Source organism: Artibeus jamaicensis, unplaced genomic scaffold (genome assembly GCF_021234435.1).
Source record: "Artibeus jamaicensis isolate MK-2021 breed Jamaican fruit bat unplaced genomic scaffold, CSHL_Jam_final scaffold_461, whole genome shotgun sequence".
Lineage (NCBI taxonomy): Eukaryota > Metazoa > Chordata > Mammalia > Chiroptera > Phyllostomidae > Artibeus > Artibeus jamaicensis.
In genome coordinates, this window is record NW_026522045.1 from 4,320,066 (window position 1) to 4,340,223 (window position 20,158).

At 37.3% G+C, this 20,158-nt stretch overlaps 1 protein-coding gene across 3 annotated transcripts in view; it reads right to left on the bottom strand.

Annotated features, from left to right (window-relative positions):
- Positions 1 to 5,735: 5,735 nt before the first annotated feature.
- The window catches only part of PCDH19 (protocadherin 19), a 256,797-nt gene continuing 242,374 nt past the window's right edge, over positions 5,736 to 20,158 (bottom strand). For all 3 annotated transcript variants that reach the window (XM_037136319.2, XM_037136318.2, XM_037136317.2), the window contains one exon: positions 5,736 to 6,334. In XM_037136319.2, the coding sequence (XP_036992214.2) occupies positions 5,736 to 6,334 (599 nt within the window). The remainder of the gene's footprint in view (positions 6,335 to 20,158) is intronic.

Consider the following 20,158-nt stretch of genomic DNA (forward strand, 5'->3'; position numbering starts at 1 on the left):
TTTTAAAAATTAATTCTTCAGAGAAGTCTCACTGTTAATTTGGCCCCAAAATGGTTTATTCTAAAGAGCGGTATTAGTGCTGTTTTTTAAAGTACCACCTAGGAAAAACTGACAATAACAAAAGAGGAGCATGAAGAGGGATAACAGGGAAAATAGGGGAAGGGCCATCAAGAAACATGTATAAAGGACACATGGAAAAAGCCAAAGTGGGTAGGTTTGAGGGTTGGAGGCAGGGATGGGTGGGGCGGTGGGGGGTGAAAATGGAGACAACTGTATTTGAACAACAATAAAAAAGTACCACCCAGGAAAGTCTTTACCATTCTGAATATGAATGGTTCTTCCTTTGCAGATAAAGGTATTGACTGGGGTGGAAAGGAAGGGAGATACTCAGGAAATAACTGAAGGAAATAGACTGACTAAAGAAGAGTCCTCTCCTAGTTGGACAGTTGGAGAGTATGTAAAAAGGAAAAGGCAAGAGGAATGGTTAGGCCTTAACACCAGAGACCCCATCAAGGATGGGTTACTTCCTAGGCCTAATAGTCACCCCCACCTGAAAGCCAGCCAACACTTTTGAAAAGACATTTCACCAAACAATCATTTTTCCATAATAGCCTTTAATACTAAAATGCATTAAATTTTTGAAGCAAAGAAAACACATTTAAGGGGGAAACAGAGAACCACCAGATAAAAGGAAACAATGTGGCAAATAACATCATTTAAAACATAACTGTAATAATTTAATAAAGCTGTTTTATCATCTTCATAAAATAGAGTGGTGATTCTGTTTTGTTTCTTCTTTTTACAATGATCAATCACTGTGAAAATGTACATAACATACAGATCAGCATATACAACAATTTCATCTTCATATAATCAGCAACAGAGACTGCTTAATGAAACATACTGTACTTGCATCCCTCTAAATTTCCACCCTGGTTTGACAGGTAAACAGTAATAGTGTCATCAGGCTCATTCCCCACACTAAAGGAGCAAAGGCGTAAGCCTTTTGCAACTTATACCTTAGCATTCATATAGTACATGGAGGTATTTCCTGCTGAATTTCTAGCTTGAGCTAGTCTGGCTCTTGGCCATTCAAGTTTGTATCCTAGCCTTCCTCAGCTGAACACCAGCCAGTGCCAATGAAAATCTACTAAACCAGTTATGTAAGGGTGTTAGTTGGTTTGTTTGCTAAGGTTGACAACAACTTTTAGTTAGTAGCAAGGTTATCTTTAATTGCCAACACAGCTGGAACAATAATCAGCATCATCAGTTTCCCCTAATGACCTACAGTGCTTTCCAATCAAGATCAGGTTTTCGTGGGTTGTTCTTTACCAAGACCACCTCACAATATATGTTTCAGACAATGTGGTTGATTTTCTTTGTTTTACAAAAGCAGTATGAGTTCTATTTGAAATCAATCCATGTTCACACAACAAGTGACCCACAGGCCAATTCCAGCCTCATGAGAAAACAAAGAGAGCTGCAACAACTTCATTAGGACAACATGTTTTGCTCTGGAGTATTTAATTATCAATATAAAGCCACCCAGTCCCACCCCCACACATCCCCTTTGAATATTACTTTATTACATACTTAAACTAAAGAACATTTCAATACACTTCAGTGTCAGCAGATACAATTTGACTCATGAAATGACATCCTTAAATGTAATTTTACCAAGAAGGCAAACACTAAGACTGTATACAATGGACTTCTTCAGCTCATTTATGCCAGTTTTTCAAAGTTAGTTAGGGTCTTATTACCCTAGGTAAAGAGCCAAGTGGACCAGACTTGTCAAGATGCTTTGGGTAATATTTGACATCAAAATGATCTCCATAAAGGAATTGAAATTCAAGTCAGAACTTCTATTATATACAATAATAATCATGTTCCCATCTTGGACGCACAGTTGAACTATGCCCTATACCCCTGCCTCTCCCAAAACTGCCCTTTGTCCTTGTTGCTTCAAGTGGACCACTTCTGCTTTGCTTATTTATGATATGATAGAACTATGTGAAAAGTTCAACTGAATTCCCTTCATACAAATAGTTGTATGCAGAAGTAACACTACCAAGATGATACTATAGGTGGTTCTAGTTTTCAGTGTTCTAAGTTGTATTCCTTTAGCATTTTTGATTAGTGATCAGTGGGTCACAATGCCAATGAATTACTTTAAATAAGCACCTTATGTGCAGTTAGCTCTATTAGATAAGTTTACCCTGGAACAGTGATATTCAAAGTGTGGTCCATAGACTAGCTGCATCAGCATCATCTGGCAATTTTTCAATTGGCAAAGACTCAGGCTCCACGCCAGATTTACTGAATCAGAAACCTTAAGTGTGGAGCCATCAACCTGTGTTTTAACAAGCCTCCAACCTTTAGTGGACATCTGATCCATATGCATTGTTAAGCACTACCCACAAAGTCTCTGCTCCAGTTGGTCTGGATGAGAACTGAGAATGATAATTTCTAACAAGTTACCAAGTGCTGCTGTTGCTTTTGGTCCAGGGACCACACTTTGAGAACCACTGTCCTTCAGGAACTGGAGGATCCCTTGGACAATTACCTATTTAGGCAATAAGGGGCCATAATTTACTCTTGGCTTTAAGAAGATCAAAAGGATAGTAAGTTTCATTCTGAACATGTTCAAAGATTTATCAGTATAGAAAAAGAGATTTCACATAGCATAGCTCCCCTCTTCCTATTCCTTGTATGTAGTATATTGCCATAGTTGGGGAAAAGCAATCAATCAATGCAAACCAAACCCTTTATACTGCATGAAGTTTACCTGCCTAGGGACATGCCCAAAACAGTCATTACTAAAGCAAGTCTGCCTCCACACTAACTCTTCCCCAAAAGGGATATCAGAATAAATGAGACAGAACTCCTTAGCATTTAGGAACTGAAATTGCTCACTCCTGTTTAATTGTGTAACATTTAGAGATGGAAAAGGAAGAATATTTGGCCCTCTGGCCTTTGTGGCTTTTATCAGACATGTTGGAAAGAAGTGGTGAAAAATATGAGCCAAAGGTAAATTTAGGATCCTTGCACAAAATTCCTATTTGAAGGCACAGTGTGCCTATAAAACCAGATTACAGAACCCTCTTAAGATGCACTAGTGCTTATGTGGATATGTATACATCAGACAATTGTAGGGGGAAGACTTTTTATTAATAAGGGAAATTATCTGAACGCTATCAGTAAAGGGTATGAAAGCCAAAAAGTCTGACTGCCCACTGAGAACAAAGTATTTTAATAGGGAAAAAGGATTGGTTTATAGCTGGATACTGAATTCTGAAAAAAAAAAGGTGGATAAAAATAACAAGAGAAAAGTGAAATCAATGCCACTGCTACTCTTAAGCATTTTAAACTTGACTGTTAAGAGGTATGGTAACCAGCGACTCCTCTGGCTCAACAGCCACATAACATTTAATGTTCCAACTTGTCACATCTTTTCAGCTCCTTTATTTCTGCTAAGCATAGTAAGAACTACAACTGTACAAAAAGTTAAATTTGACTCGAAAGTGACCTTGAGGTGGTAGCTAACAACATAATATCAGGATGGGTCAAACGAGGAACAGTATAAATTCTATGGGCAGTCATCATTTCTTAAAGTGAAAGAGTTTATTTTAATGTGTGAATCAAATAGTCATTTGTAAACAGAAATACACGCCTACTTCAAAATCTGCGAACTACTAAAATAGAGTGAATCAAAGGGGAAAAATAGTATATGAGAAGAATAAAATTAGCCAAAATAAAGATGCTATGGTAATTGATCTTTAATTGTTTCAGTTCAGGAGGGAAATATGCAGCCATACCAGTATTTTGCATGAGGTAGTATTCAGCACTGAATAAGAAATAAACACGAATTTGTAGCTTCATTATAGGTTCATTTTCAAAAATAGCTTCCCCTACCTAATCCCATTCCCACTACCTTACCCACCCCTGCCTCAAAACCCTCGCCCCATAAAAGAAAATATTCCTAGTAATGTAAAATGCCAGGAACTCGGGCAAAAATAACTAAAATATTTAAAAGCTGACTTAGCTACCTAAACCTAAGAAAATAAATTCTCTTTTGCATTCTAGTGCTCTAACCTTTAAGTCTTTTTTTTTTCTGGGTACTCTTGAATTTGAAAAAAAATGAAACAAGTGAGAACAGAACCACAAAGTTTGTTTTTCTACAAACAACTCTTAAAACCAAGGCAGAGCAAAGATGACACATTTGCTTATTTTAAAATAATGAACTCTTAGGCTGCTAGAATACTATATTGGCTAGTTAATATTAATAGACAGTTAATAAATGGTGGAGTTGGAGGAATGTTAAACAAAAATGTGCATAACAAACTTGTTAATAAAAAGTTGCATTCCTAACTACAGCAAAAAGTTAGCTAAATTTAAATAAATTCTACTTTAATAGTTTACTGTTCACATTTTTAATTTTAAAAAAGATTAATCACAAAAAAAGTTGAGTTTAAGTGTCCTAGTGTCTCCATATAGAAGGCACAGTAATTGGGTTAGTGATGCTGTTACCTGTCATTCCCTAAAAGTACATTTTGTACTGCTTACACTATCCCAAATTATAATCCTACAATACAGAGCAAAATGGAATTCTCAATTATAGCCCATGACATGCTTTATAGTATAATTCTAATTGTGATTGGGAAACACTGAATCAGGAAGTGTGTGTTTAAAAAGACACTTATTTATATTTCAAAATAGATTAAGTCATTTTGAGTCTTAGATGATGTGAAACAGGGAATTTCTAAGCCTAGAAAATGATAACTTTATAGGAGCAACTTTACTGCTCAGGACCTGAAAATTAGAAAAATTGATCTCATCAAACTTTCTGCACGGCATTTCTGACAACTGCAAATAAGACAGCAGAATATCAAAAAATGACTTTCTGCAATGATCTACCACAGATCTGGGCAGAAGACTGAAAGGCAGGCAAAATATTCTGCAAGATGTGAGCAGTCACTCCATGGATATCACCCAAGAGCATCCACAAAGTACTCACCTATATGTGTGGTGTTGCTCATTCAGTTGCCATCTCAGTTGTTTGCACTTTGTTTTTGTCTATAGTTTTATCTTATTTTAAGGAAAATCCCGACCAACCTTTAAAAGCCTTTTGCCATCACCACACACATGGCAATTTGCAATATCAAATACAACAATAGCACAGCTAGCAAAAGGGTTCTTAAAGCAGGGGTGTCTACAGCAAAGTAGCAACATTGGAAAGTACTCGAGCTTCAGAAACAACCTTTTGGGGGGCTCAATTTCACATCACTGAATCACTGAATAGTATACAATAAATGACTATTAATTTGCCTATACTACAAAACAGAGGTGAGCTTATTAAAAGTGTCTAGAATTTTTTTTAAATTTTAATGTAATCCTCCACAAATAATGGTAATTTATATCATAATTTTGACATAGAAAAATATATAAATTCAAACACTTAATACATAATACTTTTCACAACTGATTTTGTCTCTGTTTCCCCAATATCAAGGCCCCATGAACAACTCAAGCCAAAGCTAATTTGCTCCAACTGAACACCCCTGTTGAAATGAAAGGGATTGTCACAAAATGATAGTAATTTATAAACAATACATTTAGGGAAAGCTCTGAAACACAGCCACTCAAGAAACAACCACTGATGAGCAATTAATATAATCAGCTCCTACTTCTTCATTAGCCAGCATGATTTCTCTCTCTTCTTTCCCAAGACTGGTTTAGAGAATGATGTCCTTCAGACGCTTTATGCCAGGAGACTCTTTGTTGCGACCCTCCTTCAGAATGGGGTTGACTTCATGCATTACTTTCTTGCTGTCAGCTCCACGAGGCTCAGCTTCAGAAGGACGAGAAGGGCCATTGTTGACATTGGTAACATACTGTTCCAGATCACAGGCAGATGGCGCCAGGGCAATTGTGTAAGACACAGAAGGTTTGATGGGCAGAGGGCTCTGGAAGTGCAGAGGGGAGGTGACAGGGCTAATAGCCTCACAGCCATTGCCTGCTTCTCGGATAGCACCATTGACTTTAGGGCTGCACATGGGCACATCAACAGTCTTCCTGCCTTTCAGGGTGGGCCTCTCCTCAGCTGGGTGGTCGCTGACATCTTTTCCAAAGGTTGCAAAAGTCCGCTTTGTGGGGCCACAGTCGTCATAAGCCTCAACATCAGCAGCAGTAGCTTCAATGGACAGAGCGATGATGTTGCCTACATTCTCAGGAGACTTGGAGTGGGTAGGCAGGGGGTTCCGGGGCATCCAGCACCTGTCAGAGTGGCCAAGAATCCGGCATTCTTCTCTGCAGTGAAATCCTTCATTCTGATCTGTTTGAAGAAAATAAAATGTCAATTTCATCAGCTTTTCCCAAGAATCATTGTTACTCCCCAGGGTTCTGGTTTCTTAGGTACCCACAGGTCCTTGTGGGAAATGGCACTTATAGATACTCCTCTATTGCCTTTTGGGACAAGTGTGAAGAATTGGATTTTTAAAAGGCTGTAGACCTCCCCCTGTATACTTCCAGTTTATTATTTTCATTTCTATTCTCACTGTTGACAAAACTAAAAATCTAAGGTAAAACGGCTGTCAGAGAGGAAGGGAGTTGGGGAACTGGGTGAAAAATGTGAGGGGGTTAAGCAAAAAGCCCCAACACCTCATAGACACAGACAATAGTATGGTAATTACCAGAGGGAAAAGAGGTGAGGGGAGGTAGAAGGGGGTAAATGGTGGGTAAATGATGATGAAAGGAAACTTGATTTTGGGTGGTGAACAAACAATACAATATACAGACCTTGTGTTATAATATTACAAACTTGAAACCCATATAATTTGGTCAACCAATAAATTTAATTATTTTTTTGAAAATACACTACAATGAAAGAATACTGTATTAAAAAATTTTATCCTGAGGGTCAATTACTGAAAGCCCACATTTAAAAAAAATATTTAATTTATTTATTTTTAGAGAGAAATAATGGAGGAAGAGAGAAAGAGAAACATCAGTGTGTTGTTGCCTCTTGCGTGCCCATCACTGAGGAACTGGCCCAGAACCCAGGCATGTGTCATGACTGGGAATCAAGCCAGTGACCCTTTGGTTCACAGGCTGGCCTTCAATCCACTGAACCACACCAGCCAGGGCTGAAAGTCTGCATTTTATCAACTACTCCTGATAAAAATCAACTGTATTAGAGAGTGGTTCCAGCATAGGAGGAAGTGGAAGCACAGCAGGAAATCTAACAGTCAGTATATCTTAGAAGCCTTGGCCATATTTTTAGTAGAAGCACTACTGCCAACCACATTTCCATCCTATCTGTCAGTGGTATACAGTGCTTATTTTTATGTTGGTATCTTTGCTGTCTTTGAAAGCCCAATCCTATCACTTCTTTTGACCACCAGTCCCACCAGCCAATCTCCTCACTATCCATTTGTATAACTTAATTTTCCATCAGAATGGACATACTGAGCTCTCTTCCTTTTATCAGACCCATAAGCTTCATTGGCCCTATGCACACATCACTCATAGGTTTACCATTATTTAACTATACCCAAGTAACCATCCCTCCTTATCTTCATTATCTACAGTTTATGAAGGTCATATTTCTCAATGAAATTGTCCATGGATTATTGTGGCACTGTCACTGATGATTTCAGCAAACAAAGTTCATAGTTATTGGTGAGACATGTGTTTCTCTTTTCACATCAGGTTTATTTAGGGTTAAGCCTTTAATTTGGCTCTCAGAGAGGTTTTATCCATGGGCTTCACCAAAGGATGGAGCCAGGGTTAAGTTCTACCTGCCCATTGGTAGAACTATTAATCTTAAGGTCTGGTTTATATCCCTAGTTTTCCAGGTCCATTTATATTTATGTTACATTCTTGTATAAGGTTGACCCAATGAAAATTTTCATCATATTGCACAATGCATCAAAATACAAGCAGCTTACCATTTATAAAAACATTTGGGGCAGGCTCAGATGTTGTAGGAAGACAAGAAGAGATTGCAAAGACAAAAAGTACATGACTACCCAAAAGTTGGAAACCTATGCTGTGACTGCTTTTGTGTAGGAGGAAGAAGTCTACAATTCAGGATCTTGCCTGATATCAGTCCACATAGAACACAACTTCCTTATATACATGTATTTCTTTTTTGTTGTTTCTTGATTGTTTTCAATAAGTAAAATGACATATCAAAGAGGTACTGCTCTGCCTCATTTATCAAGTGTTATTTTAGTAAAGGGGCACATAGGAGAGAGCTGAAGAATTAATAGTTGAATTGGGTACATACTTTGTCATTAGGAGAAGAGACATTGGAAGCAACTGAAGGTCAAGGCCTAATCCAGGCTGCACTCAGATTTAAATACAACTCTAGGAATGGCATTTGGCCTAGTTTAAACTACTGAAAAGTCAACCAAATGCAAGCTTTCGTCCTGGTAGCTGGACAGAATTTGCCGATTTATATTTAAGATGGCCATTTAAGCCCCATTTTAGTGCTGGAGAATGAAACACTTGGAATTTTGCAGCTGGAACCAAAAAAAACAAAAACAAAAAACAACAAATGAGCATTATCACCAACAAGATAAGTACCTTTCACATAGATAAGACAATACTTCTGCTAAATTCAGCACAGTTCCACGTCAGGGTTTCCTGGTGCCTGCTGCAAGATGAAGGGTTTCTGCCTATTCCCTGAAAACCCTCAGTGCTGCTATGTACCTAATAGCCTATCATCATTCAAAAAACATGTTTCCAGGAGGTAAACAGTATAAAAGTAAGGTAAACATTTTGGGACAATTTGAGAAACACTTTTGCATAGACCTAAACATTATGAGTGGAAGCATCTATGGCTGGTCCACTCTCAATCAGTTTCATCCAAACTTTGTGCTTTCCCCAGGAGGCCGCAGGATCCTTCCAGTAGGATGGAATTCACATCTTCAGAGTCTTTCAAATAGATTTTTTTCCTCTCTATCATCTCTAAGAATCATCTCATAAATTTCCAAGTAACAACTCTAAAGAATTAGTGTGAATGTTCTTGGGGGTGGAGAATAAGGAGGTACAAGTGAGGGGAAAGTTCAATATTTAACTTCTGTTTCTACAAATCTAAGCAAGTGTGCCCTGGAAGTCATCAAAAAATGTCCAGAGGGCTGTGGGATCCCTGTCCTTTTTGTCCCTAACTTAGGACACAAAAACATAGAGGCCTTCGCCTTTGAGCCCTGGAACCACAGACATGTGAGCAGCTGTGAAGAGCAAATCCCAGCTGACCTCAGTTGATATTACAGGTCACTTGCTCACACTTCTAAATCAATATAGTGGCAAACGACATTCTAATAGAATCTTCTCAATGGGCTCAACGTAAAGCTTTCATTTCTTCTAAGTCTTTAGTATCACATGAATGTCTTCGAATTTGGAGATGCAGGGTTTTTTTTTCCAACACAACATGCTATCCATGTGTCACCCTATATCCAAGTACAGTACTCCTTCCCTATAGTAGGCTGCTTCATATTAACAACAAGAGAAGATCTGGAGCCCCAGCACATACAGTGAGAGCAAACATGCCAATCAGACACCTCAAAGATCTTACCAATGTAGGAAGACCAAAAAAGGGAACTTAGTCTTCTCAGTAGCTTCTCTACAAAGACAGTGCTTGTTTGAAGCTTACTCACTACCTAAATGAATAAATTATTCTTTGAGACAAGAAAAAGCTAAACTCTCTCAGTGCAGCCAGGAATGCAGTGTAAGATTATCCACCAATCTCATTAAGCTTACATTAGCACTATATGAACTAGAATAATATGCTATTTTCTTGGACCAATTATGTCAACGTATTATGTGTACTGCTTTAACCTCATGCAACTGAAGACTGGAATCTAAGACTCTATCACTAACAGTATCTCACCCCTGGCTTAGATCTGATATATTTACTTCCTTAAATCTTTATCAAGAGCAGTGAATTCCTGATGATCATTTTTGGTATGAAACAATACTCGGTAATATTTGTGTCAATACAATTAAAATAAAATCTAACTACCCTGGCTGGTGTGGCTCAGTGGATTGTGTGCTGGGCTGTGAACCTAAACGTTGTTGGTTGGATACCCTCTCAGGGCACATGCCTGGATTGTGGGCCCAGTCCCTGGTTGGGGGCACATGAGAGGCAACTGACTGATATTTCCCTCACACATTGATGTTTCTCTTTCTTTTTTTCTCCTTTCCTTCCCCTCTCTCTGAAAATAAATAAGTCAAATATTTTTTTAAAAAACATTAAAAATAAAAACTAACCTAGCTTTAGTGTTTACAGCCATATAAAGTATGGAAGAAAACATGGTGAATAGAGAAGAATCTCTTCCCAGCCCAAGGTAACCTATATTCATAAATACACTGAAGATAAATTACTTACTTTTTAAAAATCAAAACTTTAGAGGACCTCCAGCCAAGATGGAGGCATAGGTATACACACTATGTCCCTTTGCACAACAAAAAGAAGGACAACAACAAATTTAAAAACAAAAAACAATCAGAACTGGCTGAAAATCAAACTCTATGGAAGTCTTACAGCCAAGGAAATAAAGAACAAACATTCATTTGGACCGGTAGAAGCGGTGGGGATGGGCAGCCAGGGCAGACAGGATGGATGGCAAGGTAGCAGCTAGAGGACTGGTTGGGCCAAAGAAGTTGGACCCAAGAAGGAACACACCAAGTCACATCATCATTACATTAGCCAAGATTAAAATGAAGGAGAGAATCCTAGAAGCAGCAAGAGATAAGGGGACAGTCACCTACAAAGGAGTTCCCATCAGACTGTCAGCTGATTTCTCAAAAGAGACCTTGCAGGCAAGAAGGGGCTGGAAAGAAGTACTCCAAGTCATGAAATCCAAAGACCCACAACCAAGATTGCTCTATGCAGCAAAGTTTTCATTTAGAATGGAAGGACAGATAAAGTGCTTCTCAGATAAGATCAAATTCAAGGAGTTCATCATCACCAAGCCCTTATTATATGAAATGTTAAAGGGACTTACCTAAGAAAAAGAAGATAAAAAATATGAACAGTGAAAAGACAGCAAACTCACAGTTATTAAGAACCACACCTAAAACAAAAGCAAACTAAGCGGACAGCTAGATCAGGAGTGAACCATAGAAATGAAGATCATATGGAGGGTTAGCAACAGGGGAGTGGGAGAAGGAGAAGGGGGGAGAAGGTACAGAAAATAAGTAGCATAGACAGTAGATGGAAAATAGATAGGGGGAGGGCAAGAATAGTATGGGTAATATACAATCTAAAGAACTTGAGACATGTGTTCATGAACTAAAGGGAGGAATGGTGGGGGAGGCAGTGTACAGGGTGGAGGGGAATAGAGGGGGGAAATAGAAGAAATGTAATGGCATAATCACTAAAATAAAATTTAAAAAATAAAGAGAAAGAGAAAAAAATCCTAAAACTTTTTTTAAATTAAAAAAAAGAAATATGGCCCAAATGAAAGAACAGATAAAAACTTCAGAAACAGAACTAAGTGACGATAAGATAGACAACCTATCACATGTAGAGTTTAAAACACTGGTGGTCAAGGATGCTCACAGAAATGGCTGCATATGCTCACAAAACAGAGGAAAAAGTGAAGGCTATGCAAAGTGAAATAAAGAGAAATATACAGGGAACCAACAGTAAAAGGAAGGAAACCAGGACTCAAAATAAATGATTTGGAGCAGAAAGAAGAAATAAACATTCAATCAGAACTGAATGAAGAAATGAGAATCCAAGAAAATGAGGAGAGTCTTAGGAACCTCTGGTCAATTTTAAACATTCCAACATCCAAATCATAGGGGTGCCAGTAGGAGAAGAGACAGAGCAAGAAATGGAAAACCTCTTTGAAAAAATAATGAAGGAGAAGTTCCCCAATCTGACAAAGGAAATAGACTACCAGGAAGTCCAGGAAACTCAGAGAGTCCCAAAGAAGTTGGACCTAAGGAAGCACACAGCAAGGCACATCATAATTACATTCCCAACATTAAAGATAGCCAGAGAATCTTAAAAGCAGCAAGAAGAAAGGAGAGAGTAACCTACAAAGGAGTTCTTATAAGACTGTCAGCTGATTTCTCAAAAGAAACCATACAGGCAAGAAGGGGCTGGAAAGAAGTATTCAAAGTCAGGAAAGGCAAGGACCTACACCCAAGGTTACTCTATCCAGGAAAGCTATTGGTTAGAATGGAAGGACAGATAAAGTGCTTCCCAGATAAGGTCAAATTGAGAGTTCATTATCACCAGCCCTTTTTATGTGAAATGTTTAAGGGACTTATCTAAGAAAAATAAGAAGATAAAAAATATGTACATTAAAGTGACAAATTCAAAACCACAACTGAACCTAAAAAACACAAACAAAAACAAACTAAGCAAACAACTAGAACAAGAACATAATCACAGAAATTGATATCATATGAAGGGATATCAGAAGGGAGGGGAAGGGAAGAGAATGGGGGAAAAGGTACAGGAAATGAGAAATATAAATGGTAGGTACAAAATAGGGGAAGGTTAAAGATAGTGTAGGAAATGGAAAATCTAAAGAACTGACATGTAACATAAACTTGAACTAAGGGGGGTAGTGCTGGTGGGAGGGGTTGCAGGGTAGAGGGGAATAAAAAGGAGAAAAAAAGGGACAACTGTCATAACACAATCAATAAACTATACTTTAAAAAATGAACTTTGGTTTAGTAAGGAAATTAAGTTTGCATTTCAAGTGAGAAAGTCACAATACAAAGCCCTTAAAAAATACAGTGAAGACAGATCAGATAAAAGCAGATCAGTCTCTGCTTTTTAGCAGAGACTACTTCTGGAATTGCATATGACTGTTAGAGACTATGTACCTGCCATCACATAGTATGGTGAGTGGGGATATAGATATGAGACTAGAGAAGAACCATTTTGTATTATCACAAATTAACTGTAAAGATTCTGGCTCTACTTAAAACAGAAGTAGGCTAAGAATTCACTAATTTCCTGTTAAAATTGCTCTGATGAGCCTTTTTATGATTCTATACCTTGCTAAGTCTTTCTCTGAGAGTACTGACATGAGCCTAGGCAAAGCAAAATATAAGACTAAAAAATCCACGTAGTTGTGGAAATACAGATACATTACCATATACAGAAAAATTCATGTTTTCATATGATTAGGGGTAAATGATGAATTTGCAAACTGGACTTCCCTGCCTCTGCTCTTTTCCCCAGGATTTTCGAAATGAAATAATAGGGACACAAGTTTCAAGGCCATAGAACTCCTTAACTCAAAAACAGTTAAGATTACTTTAGATAATTTTTTTAAATATGAGAAAAAAATAAAACTTCTTCAGTGGAGGCTGTAGTAAGTATTTCTTGTTACAGTTTGTGATTAGGGACCTTGGTGAGAAAAATCCAAAATCTTCTAGCAAAAAGAAAATAAATCTTGAGTAAAAGTATCAATGTTGTGAGAGCATCAGAGATATAACAGGTGGCACTGAGTAAGTCACAATGGATAAAGATTAGTTCAAATAGAAAAAGAATAGAATGTGTTATTTTGAGCAGATAATAACAAAATATTTTGCAGCAATGACTATCTTCCTCAGGACCTGAAAGTGCTGTCTCTTCAGATGTGGGCAAGCAATGTGTTTCTACAGTAGAAAGTACCTACCTATAGTCTCAATCAATGTTTTAAAAAAAGAAAAAAGAAAGAAAAGAAAAGAATAAAAACACTATCTTAGGCTTTGCTAAAACTTTCAAAGTCCTGGTGGAATATAAGAGCTGAGAGGATCTATTGGTTTGTATAGATATCCAGCCACAATGGATGTGTTCAATAATGCTGTCAGTTCCTTACTGTGATTCAGAATTTGGATATATTCACTCAAAGACCCCAATGATTAGAGACAAAACTCCAACACTAAAATAATTCAAGGTAACAGTTACATGAGAAATATGTTATGTCCTCAGAAGTGATCTGCAATCAATGTGGCAGAAAGGTAAGTTAAAGTGTGTTCCAGTTCTGATGGTTAGCTACTTCTAAGTAGTGGCAGTTACTGTACATAACCTAAAAGCAAGCAGTGTGTATATCAGAAAAGTTTCCTGGATTGTACTCATATATATATCCACTTAGCTTAATCACTGCATAGACAAAATAATACATGACCAAAGCAAGACCAATTTTTACAAGATATAATGGATTGTGTCAATGATTATGAAGACATTGACTACTGCTAAAATTGGACACATGTACCTAATCAAGAAAACATAACCTCAAGAAGTGCTACCTCTTGAACTCATCCAAAGCAGAGATAAACTGCCTACTAAATATCAATATTTATTTTTAATATTTAGAAAGACCCAACTTCTGTTAGGACTGGCAATGCACCAGCTAAAAAAATTACACTTCCTAGCCTCCCTTATAGATAAGGGTGGCCATGTAACTAAGAATGCCAATGTTATGGAGGCAGGATGTTAAAAATACCTTCTTAAAGAGAGGGGAGCTGACTTAGTTTAAGAGCCTTTTGTCCTTATTTCTTCTTGCTTTGTCCTGTCTAGAATGAAGACATAATGGCTGGAGCTGTAGCATCCATCTTACTACCATGAGGCAACTCTGAGGATGGAAGCCATGTACCAATGGATAGCAGAATAGAGGATGTAAGAAAATTGGGATATTGAAAATATTGTAGAGCCACTTCACTAACCTTGAACTTCTGTTATATAAGAGGAAATATAGGCCTCTCTCTTGCTTAAGCCACTGATTTATTTTCTTTAGTGGGGGAGGGGCATTTTTATTACCATCAGTTGCACACTATTCATAACTGATACATTACCCCTGAAGTCTAAGATTTAACTTCCTTGGGGAATCCTTCCCCTATCTCTTAGACTAAGGTAGGTCTCATACCATTGCATTTTATAGCACTCATAATGCTTGCAATTACTTGTTTAATATCTACATTCAATGCTAGCTTGTAAACTCCAACTGAGCAAAGATTATATCTGTTTTATTCCCTCCCATAACCATAGAACCTAGCAAAGGATCCAGCATAGAGTGAGTACTAAATAACAGTTTAATTTAGTTGAATGGAAAAGGTACAAGAAATGGTGATAGCAACAGAACAAAACAATATTGGTCAACATAGGAAGAAAGTAAATGTAGCACTTCAGAAACGTTAAAGCCAGTGTCATCTTAGTTTTTGAGTGGTTTCCCACACACTAAATATGCATATCTTAAAGAGATCTATTATGGTTTGACATCCAATTGAAAATACATTTACCATGTACCTTAAATCTTTCCATTCTAACAATACTTAATGAATACTGCACTGTGATATAACAACACAATAAGCAGAAGTGTCTATTTTATTAAATGAATCTCTTGTTCAAATATCAAGCATTATTTCTTGGTATCAAATAAAATTGTTGTTAATTCTTATAAAACTTGAGCCAAAAATGATACTTATAATGAATCTTTTAGACCCATTGCCAATGCTCACTTTTCTGGCAAAACTAATTAAGATATACACAGCAAAACTGATGCTTCAGTAAAATATGCCAGAGAATTACCAAAGAAAAAAATTATCCTGGAAAGGGATTAAAAACATTTTAAGGCCTTCAAAGAGTCATGTAGAAAAACATTCATTTCATAACTAATTTAACAAGGCAAGCAGAGTAGCAATGGGCTCAGTGGAAAGGGAGGGAGGGAGGGAAGACTTAGGTAGATAAGGAGGAAGAGAGGCAGAAAAGGAGGGGAGAAGAAACACTATCTAGGCATTAGACATTCCATCTTGGTTTTGATCTAATTGACATCTTAAGGACTGGGTTTCTTTATACCATTTGAGCATTTAGCAAAAACAGTAAGGGCTTAGAACTTTGCAAAATGGCAACCTCTCATGGTATAATTCTGGGGGGAATTTATACTTACTTGTCTTTTTCAATGTTTTAGAAAGAAAAGACAGAGCTCCATCTGTAAAATATTCAAGGACACATGAAAGAACATGCATTTCTAGAGACTCATGAGCCAACGACACCAAGCTATCCTTTAGTTAAGACTTACAGTACAAAATATACTACAAACAGCTCCTTGTCTCTTTTTTCCTTTTTCTTTCAGAATTTTCCACCATTTTTGTTCCTTCCTAATGCTTTCTTTTTTTTATCTTGTTCACTAACCTCCTGCTCATTATCAGCCCTTCCTACAGCACTATGGCCTGATAGATAACAATAAACAGAAGTGATAGAATGTTAGAATTTTAATTGGCATTTGAAACATCTATGTGGTAAGTATTAGTTGACAGATGCCAAAGATGAGCTATCTAAAAAATAAGCCTTTATAACATGGAGAGAAAATCCCACACTTTCCATTTATCTAGGTATAGGCAGTAAAAGTCCTTGTTAAAATAAGAGGATCCACCGCTAAACTGAGATGAACAGTTTTCTTTGATCATATAACAAAGCTCTGTGTGAAGGGGACCCAAGATAGGAAAATTATGATGGAGTAAAAAGTCTAGAAATGTCTGGGTGTAAAGATATCTCAGGAAGGGGAAGGTTGGGGAAAGCATGTGGAAACAAAATTCCTGAGACTGTAAAGGAATGTTGCCAAAAGAGAGAATGAACATAGGAGGAAAGAAAAGCCTGCTCTGATTAGCACAGGTTGGTGGTATTTCTGGGGTAGCAGGAATTCTGTTACATTTATCTTTAGCTTGAGAGAATAGAAGAATAGACTGGTGAGCCCAAACATTTTCCTAAACCATTTGACCAGCATTAGTTAGCAAGTACCACCCAATATTTGGCCCCTGTGATGCCAAATGACACATTGGCCTCTTCCCTAATTCACAGTTCATGCACCTAAAATTCACTTACTCCCAGTGCAACATGTAAATACACTTAAATGATGCCCTTCTCAAAATTCAAAGTAATTGCATTATCTTCAGTACTGATCTGGTCAGAGACAAAGTTAAAACATATTGAAGTATAAGTGTGTGTGAATTGAATGTGGATAATAGGTGCTAGTGTGGCATGTACAGTCATACAATCTAAGTTGCAATTTGGGCAATCACAATAGTTTCTGGAGTTTTCAATTTTGCATTTAACTTGGGCTCAGTTCAATTCAATCCATACTGAAGAAATTTCAAGATGTGTATGAGTATAAATCATGTGTATTGATGCATGGGTAGGAAAGAAATGAAGCAGAAGGCTGCCTGGAAAATTGAGACTAAGAAATAAGAGGTGTTAGCCAGTGACTGAGATAAGCAGAGATTGACTAGACTGGAATCTTTGTATCTTGTCTTCCATGGTGGAAAAAATCATCTGACAAAATGCTGGACTTCAACTAGGTGGTTAGAAACCATTTGACCAAGTATTTTTACAAGTAAAATACGAGGTATCACAGAAGGCCATTGAACTACTCCCCAAAAGGAGGAGCAATGAGATAAAGCAACTCTGAGAAAGTGGGACCATTTTTAAAGTTTCATTATAAAATGTCCACAGAATTAAGTCTTTTAGCCTCTATCTGTTGGGCACCTATAACACCTACTCACTTCTGTGAAGAGTTCAAACCAGTTGTTTGTGTATATTAAACATAGACTCTTTCACACATTCTACAGGTAGTTATGCTACTGGGAAGACAGAGCCTTTAGGTGATACTGAGAAGTAGGACTGAACCTAAACTTATTCTCAACTTGGGTTCACTCTTTTCTGGAAAATAGGGGAATTACTAACACACCATTAATTTGAGGGGAAAAAAGCCACTTTTATGCTCGTCACGAGCTTCTGGCTATTAGACAGAATATATGGTAAGGATGGCACAAATAGGGCAGATACAGAAAGCAAGAGGGACAGGGCATGCTAACCAGGAGAAAAAATCTTCCTTTTTCAATGAAACTTTAATGTTGAAGGAAAAAAAGGCACCCAGCAGCTGGTGTTCCTCTTAATAGGAACTGACACTTCCCTCAGTTAAGTCTCAGGACATCCAGTTTTGTAGAACAGGCAATGTAATACATGAGTCCATGAAAAATGTTGCAACTGTAACTTCTGAATTCTTTAAAGATTTTCGATGATCAAAAATTTTATGGAACTGTGTGGGGAAGCTAAGAAACAACATTAGTAATTTTCTAATTGCTTCTTTCACATTTGAAAAACATAGTGCTCAGTAAACCAATCAATGTCTCTTTCAATGACTCAAAAAGGTAGTGTGTCATGTCATCAGCTAGGTAGGAATCATTAGAAATAGTCACTAGGAGCAAATAGGGGTGTTAGAGGGAATACTGTCCATTAACTACCTAGGTTGGACTATTCAGTACTGATAAATGCCTCATAGAAAAATCTAGCATTATCTTGATATTTTAGTGTAACTTTAGCAACCAACTGAAATACTATAATTGTGATGAGATGGCTTCTGAGTACAGTAAATAGCACAATCATTAAAAATTCCATTTCAACCTGGCTGGTGTAGCTCAGTGGATTGAGCACGGGCCTGCGAACCAGACAATCGCGGTTCGATTCCCAGTCAGGGCGCATGCCTGGGTTGCAGACCAGTTCCCTGCAGGCCAGTTCCCAGCAGGGGACGTATGAAAGGCAACCATACATTGATGTTTCTCTCCCTCTCTCCTTCCGAAGATAAATAAATAAAATATTTTTAAAAATTCCATTTCAGATATCTTCTTGGAAGCTAATAAATTTTATAGCAGTTTTAATCCTTCCTAATTGCAATAAAGAAAAACTTAGTTCTAGACAAATTTAAAGCAAATTGATTGCCTTAGGGGAATCTGTTCACAGAACACTTTTCCATGTTAGAAATCTTTTTTTTTTAAGAGAGAGAGAGAATGAATGAATGAATCTTGGATGGAGTGAGATGGATGATTGATATAAAGTGTGAAAGAAACCAGTACGTGAAAAAAAAAAAAAAAAGCTATGTGGAGAGAGAGACAACCAAAACCATTTAATACTTGTCTGCAAAACCAGCTGGACATCAACTTCAAATAAAATGCAAATATGTCATTGGGGTGCATGCCTAACATTGTGCTGGCATTTATGAATAATAACTATAAATAATACCAAAACTGAAGGGATCAAACATGACCTTCTATGTTTACTTGTCATTATCTATCTTTCATGGACAAGGCTCAGTTTTATTTATTTTTTGCTCTTTTCTATAGTTATTTAGGATTAGTCTTTTTCAAGTGGCATACTTAATCATACTAGTAGGAGAAAGTAAGCGATACTTTTTTTCAGGTGTTACCTCAAAAGCAATTAGACAAATTCAGAACCGAAGCCAATTAAACTATTCATTGAGGGAGCTTAATAATTTAAAAGTACCTCATGCTTGTCCTAGTGCTCTTATTAGGAAGAAAAAGTCCTTTACACCTTTAACACATGGCTATTGCAATATGACCTCACTGGCCTTTAGCTTGTTCAACTCTCCTTTGAAAAAAGAATGACTGGTCTTTCTGAAGCATCAATAAATTCTTGGAATCTCTTTGGGCCACAGCTGTGAGGGCTTTTTCTGAGTTGGTTCAAACTCTGAATATAGGAGTAGCAGAATGTTTTTTGGTTGAGATGACCTGAGTTAAAACAGTCTGGCACAGCTCTAGAAAATCTATGCAAGATGATATATAGTAAGCCTGGATTATAGCCACATATAAAAAATCACACACACACACACACACACACACACACACACACATGCACATGCATACACACTCACCACCACCACCTCTTGTCTTCATCACCCTGAGTACACATTTCCATCTACAAATTAAAACAGTGGGGCATTATGTATGCATTCTGTCTTAATAAAGCTGAAGGAAAAATAGTGGAATGAACAAAAATATTTTAAAAAATCATTGTGGCAAATTTAAAAGCTCTATCCATTTAGTATAAATCACATATCTGTATACCTTTGGAATAACCAGTTTTTCTGAAACATTGTATCTCCTGAACTCCAATTTTACTGCATTTGCCCCTTGTTGGTTAAAATGCCAATCTTTCATGGCTGGGTCTCTCAAATATGGGGCTAAAGAAGGAATGCCATGCTGTATCTGAAGACCCAAGAAGTTGAGTTCTATGTTCAAAAAGACAGCATAGGGAGTAGAGAATTTAAAGCTTTATTGATATCTGCACTATTTCTATCCTCTCAGATTCTAATTTGGCAGTTATAGAGAGGAAGGGTACAGATTTGTTTAA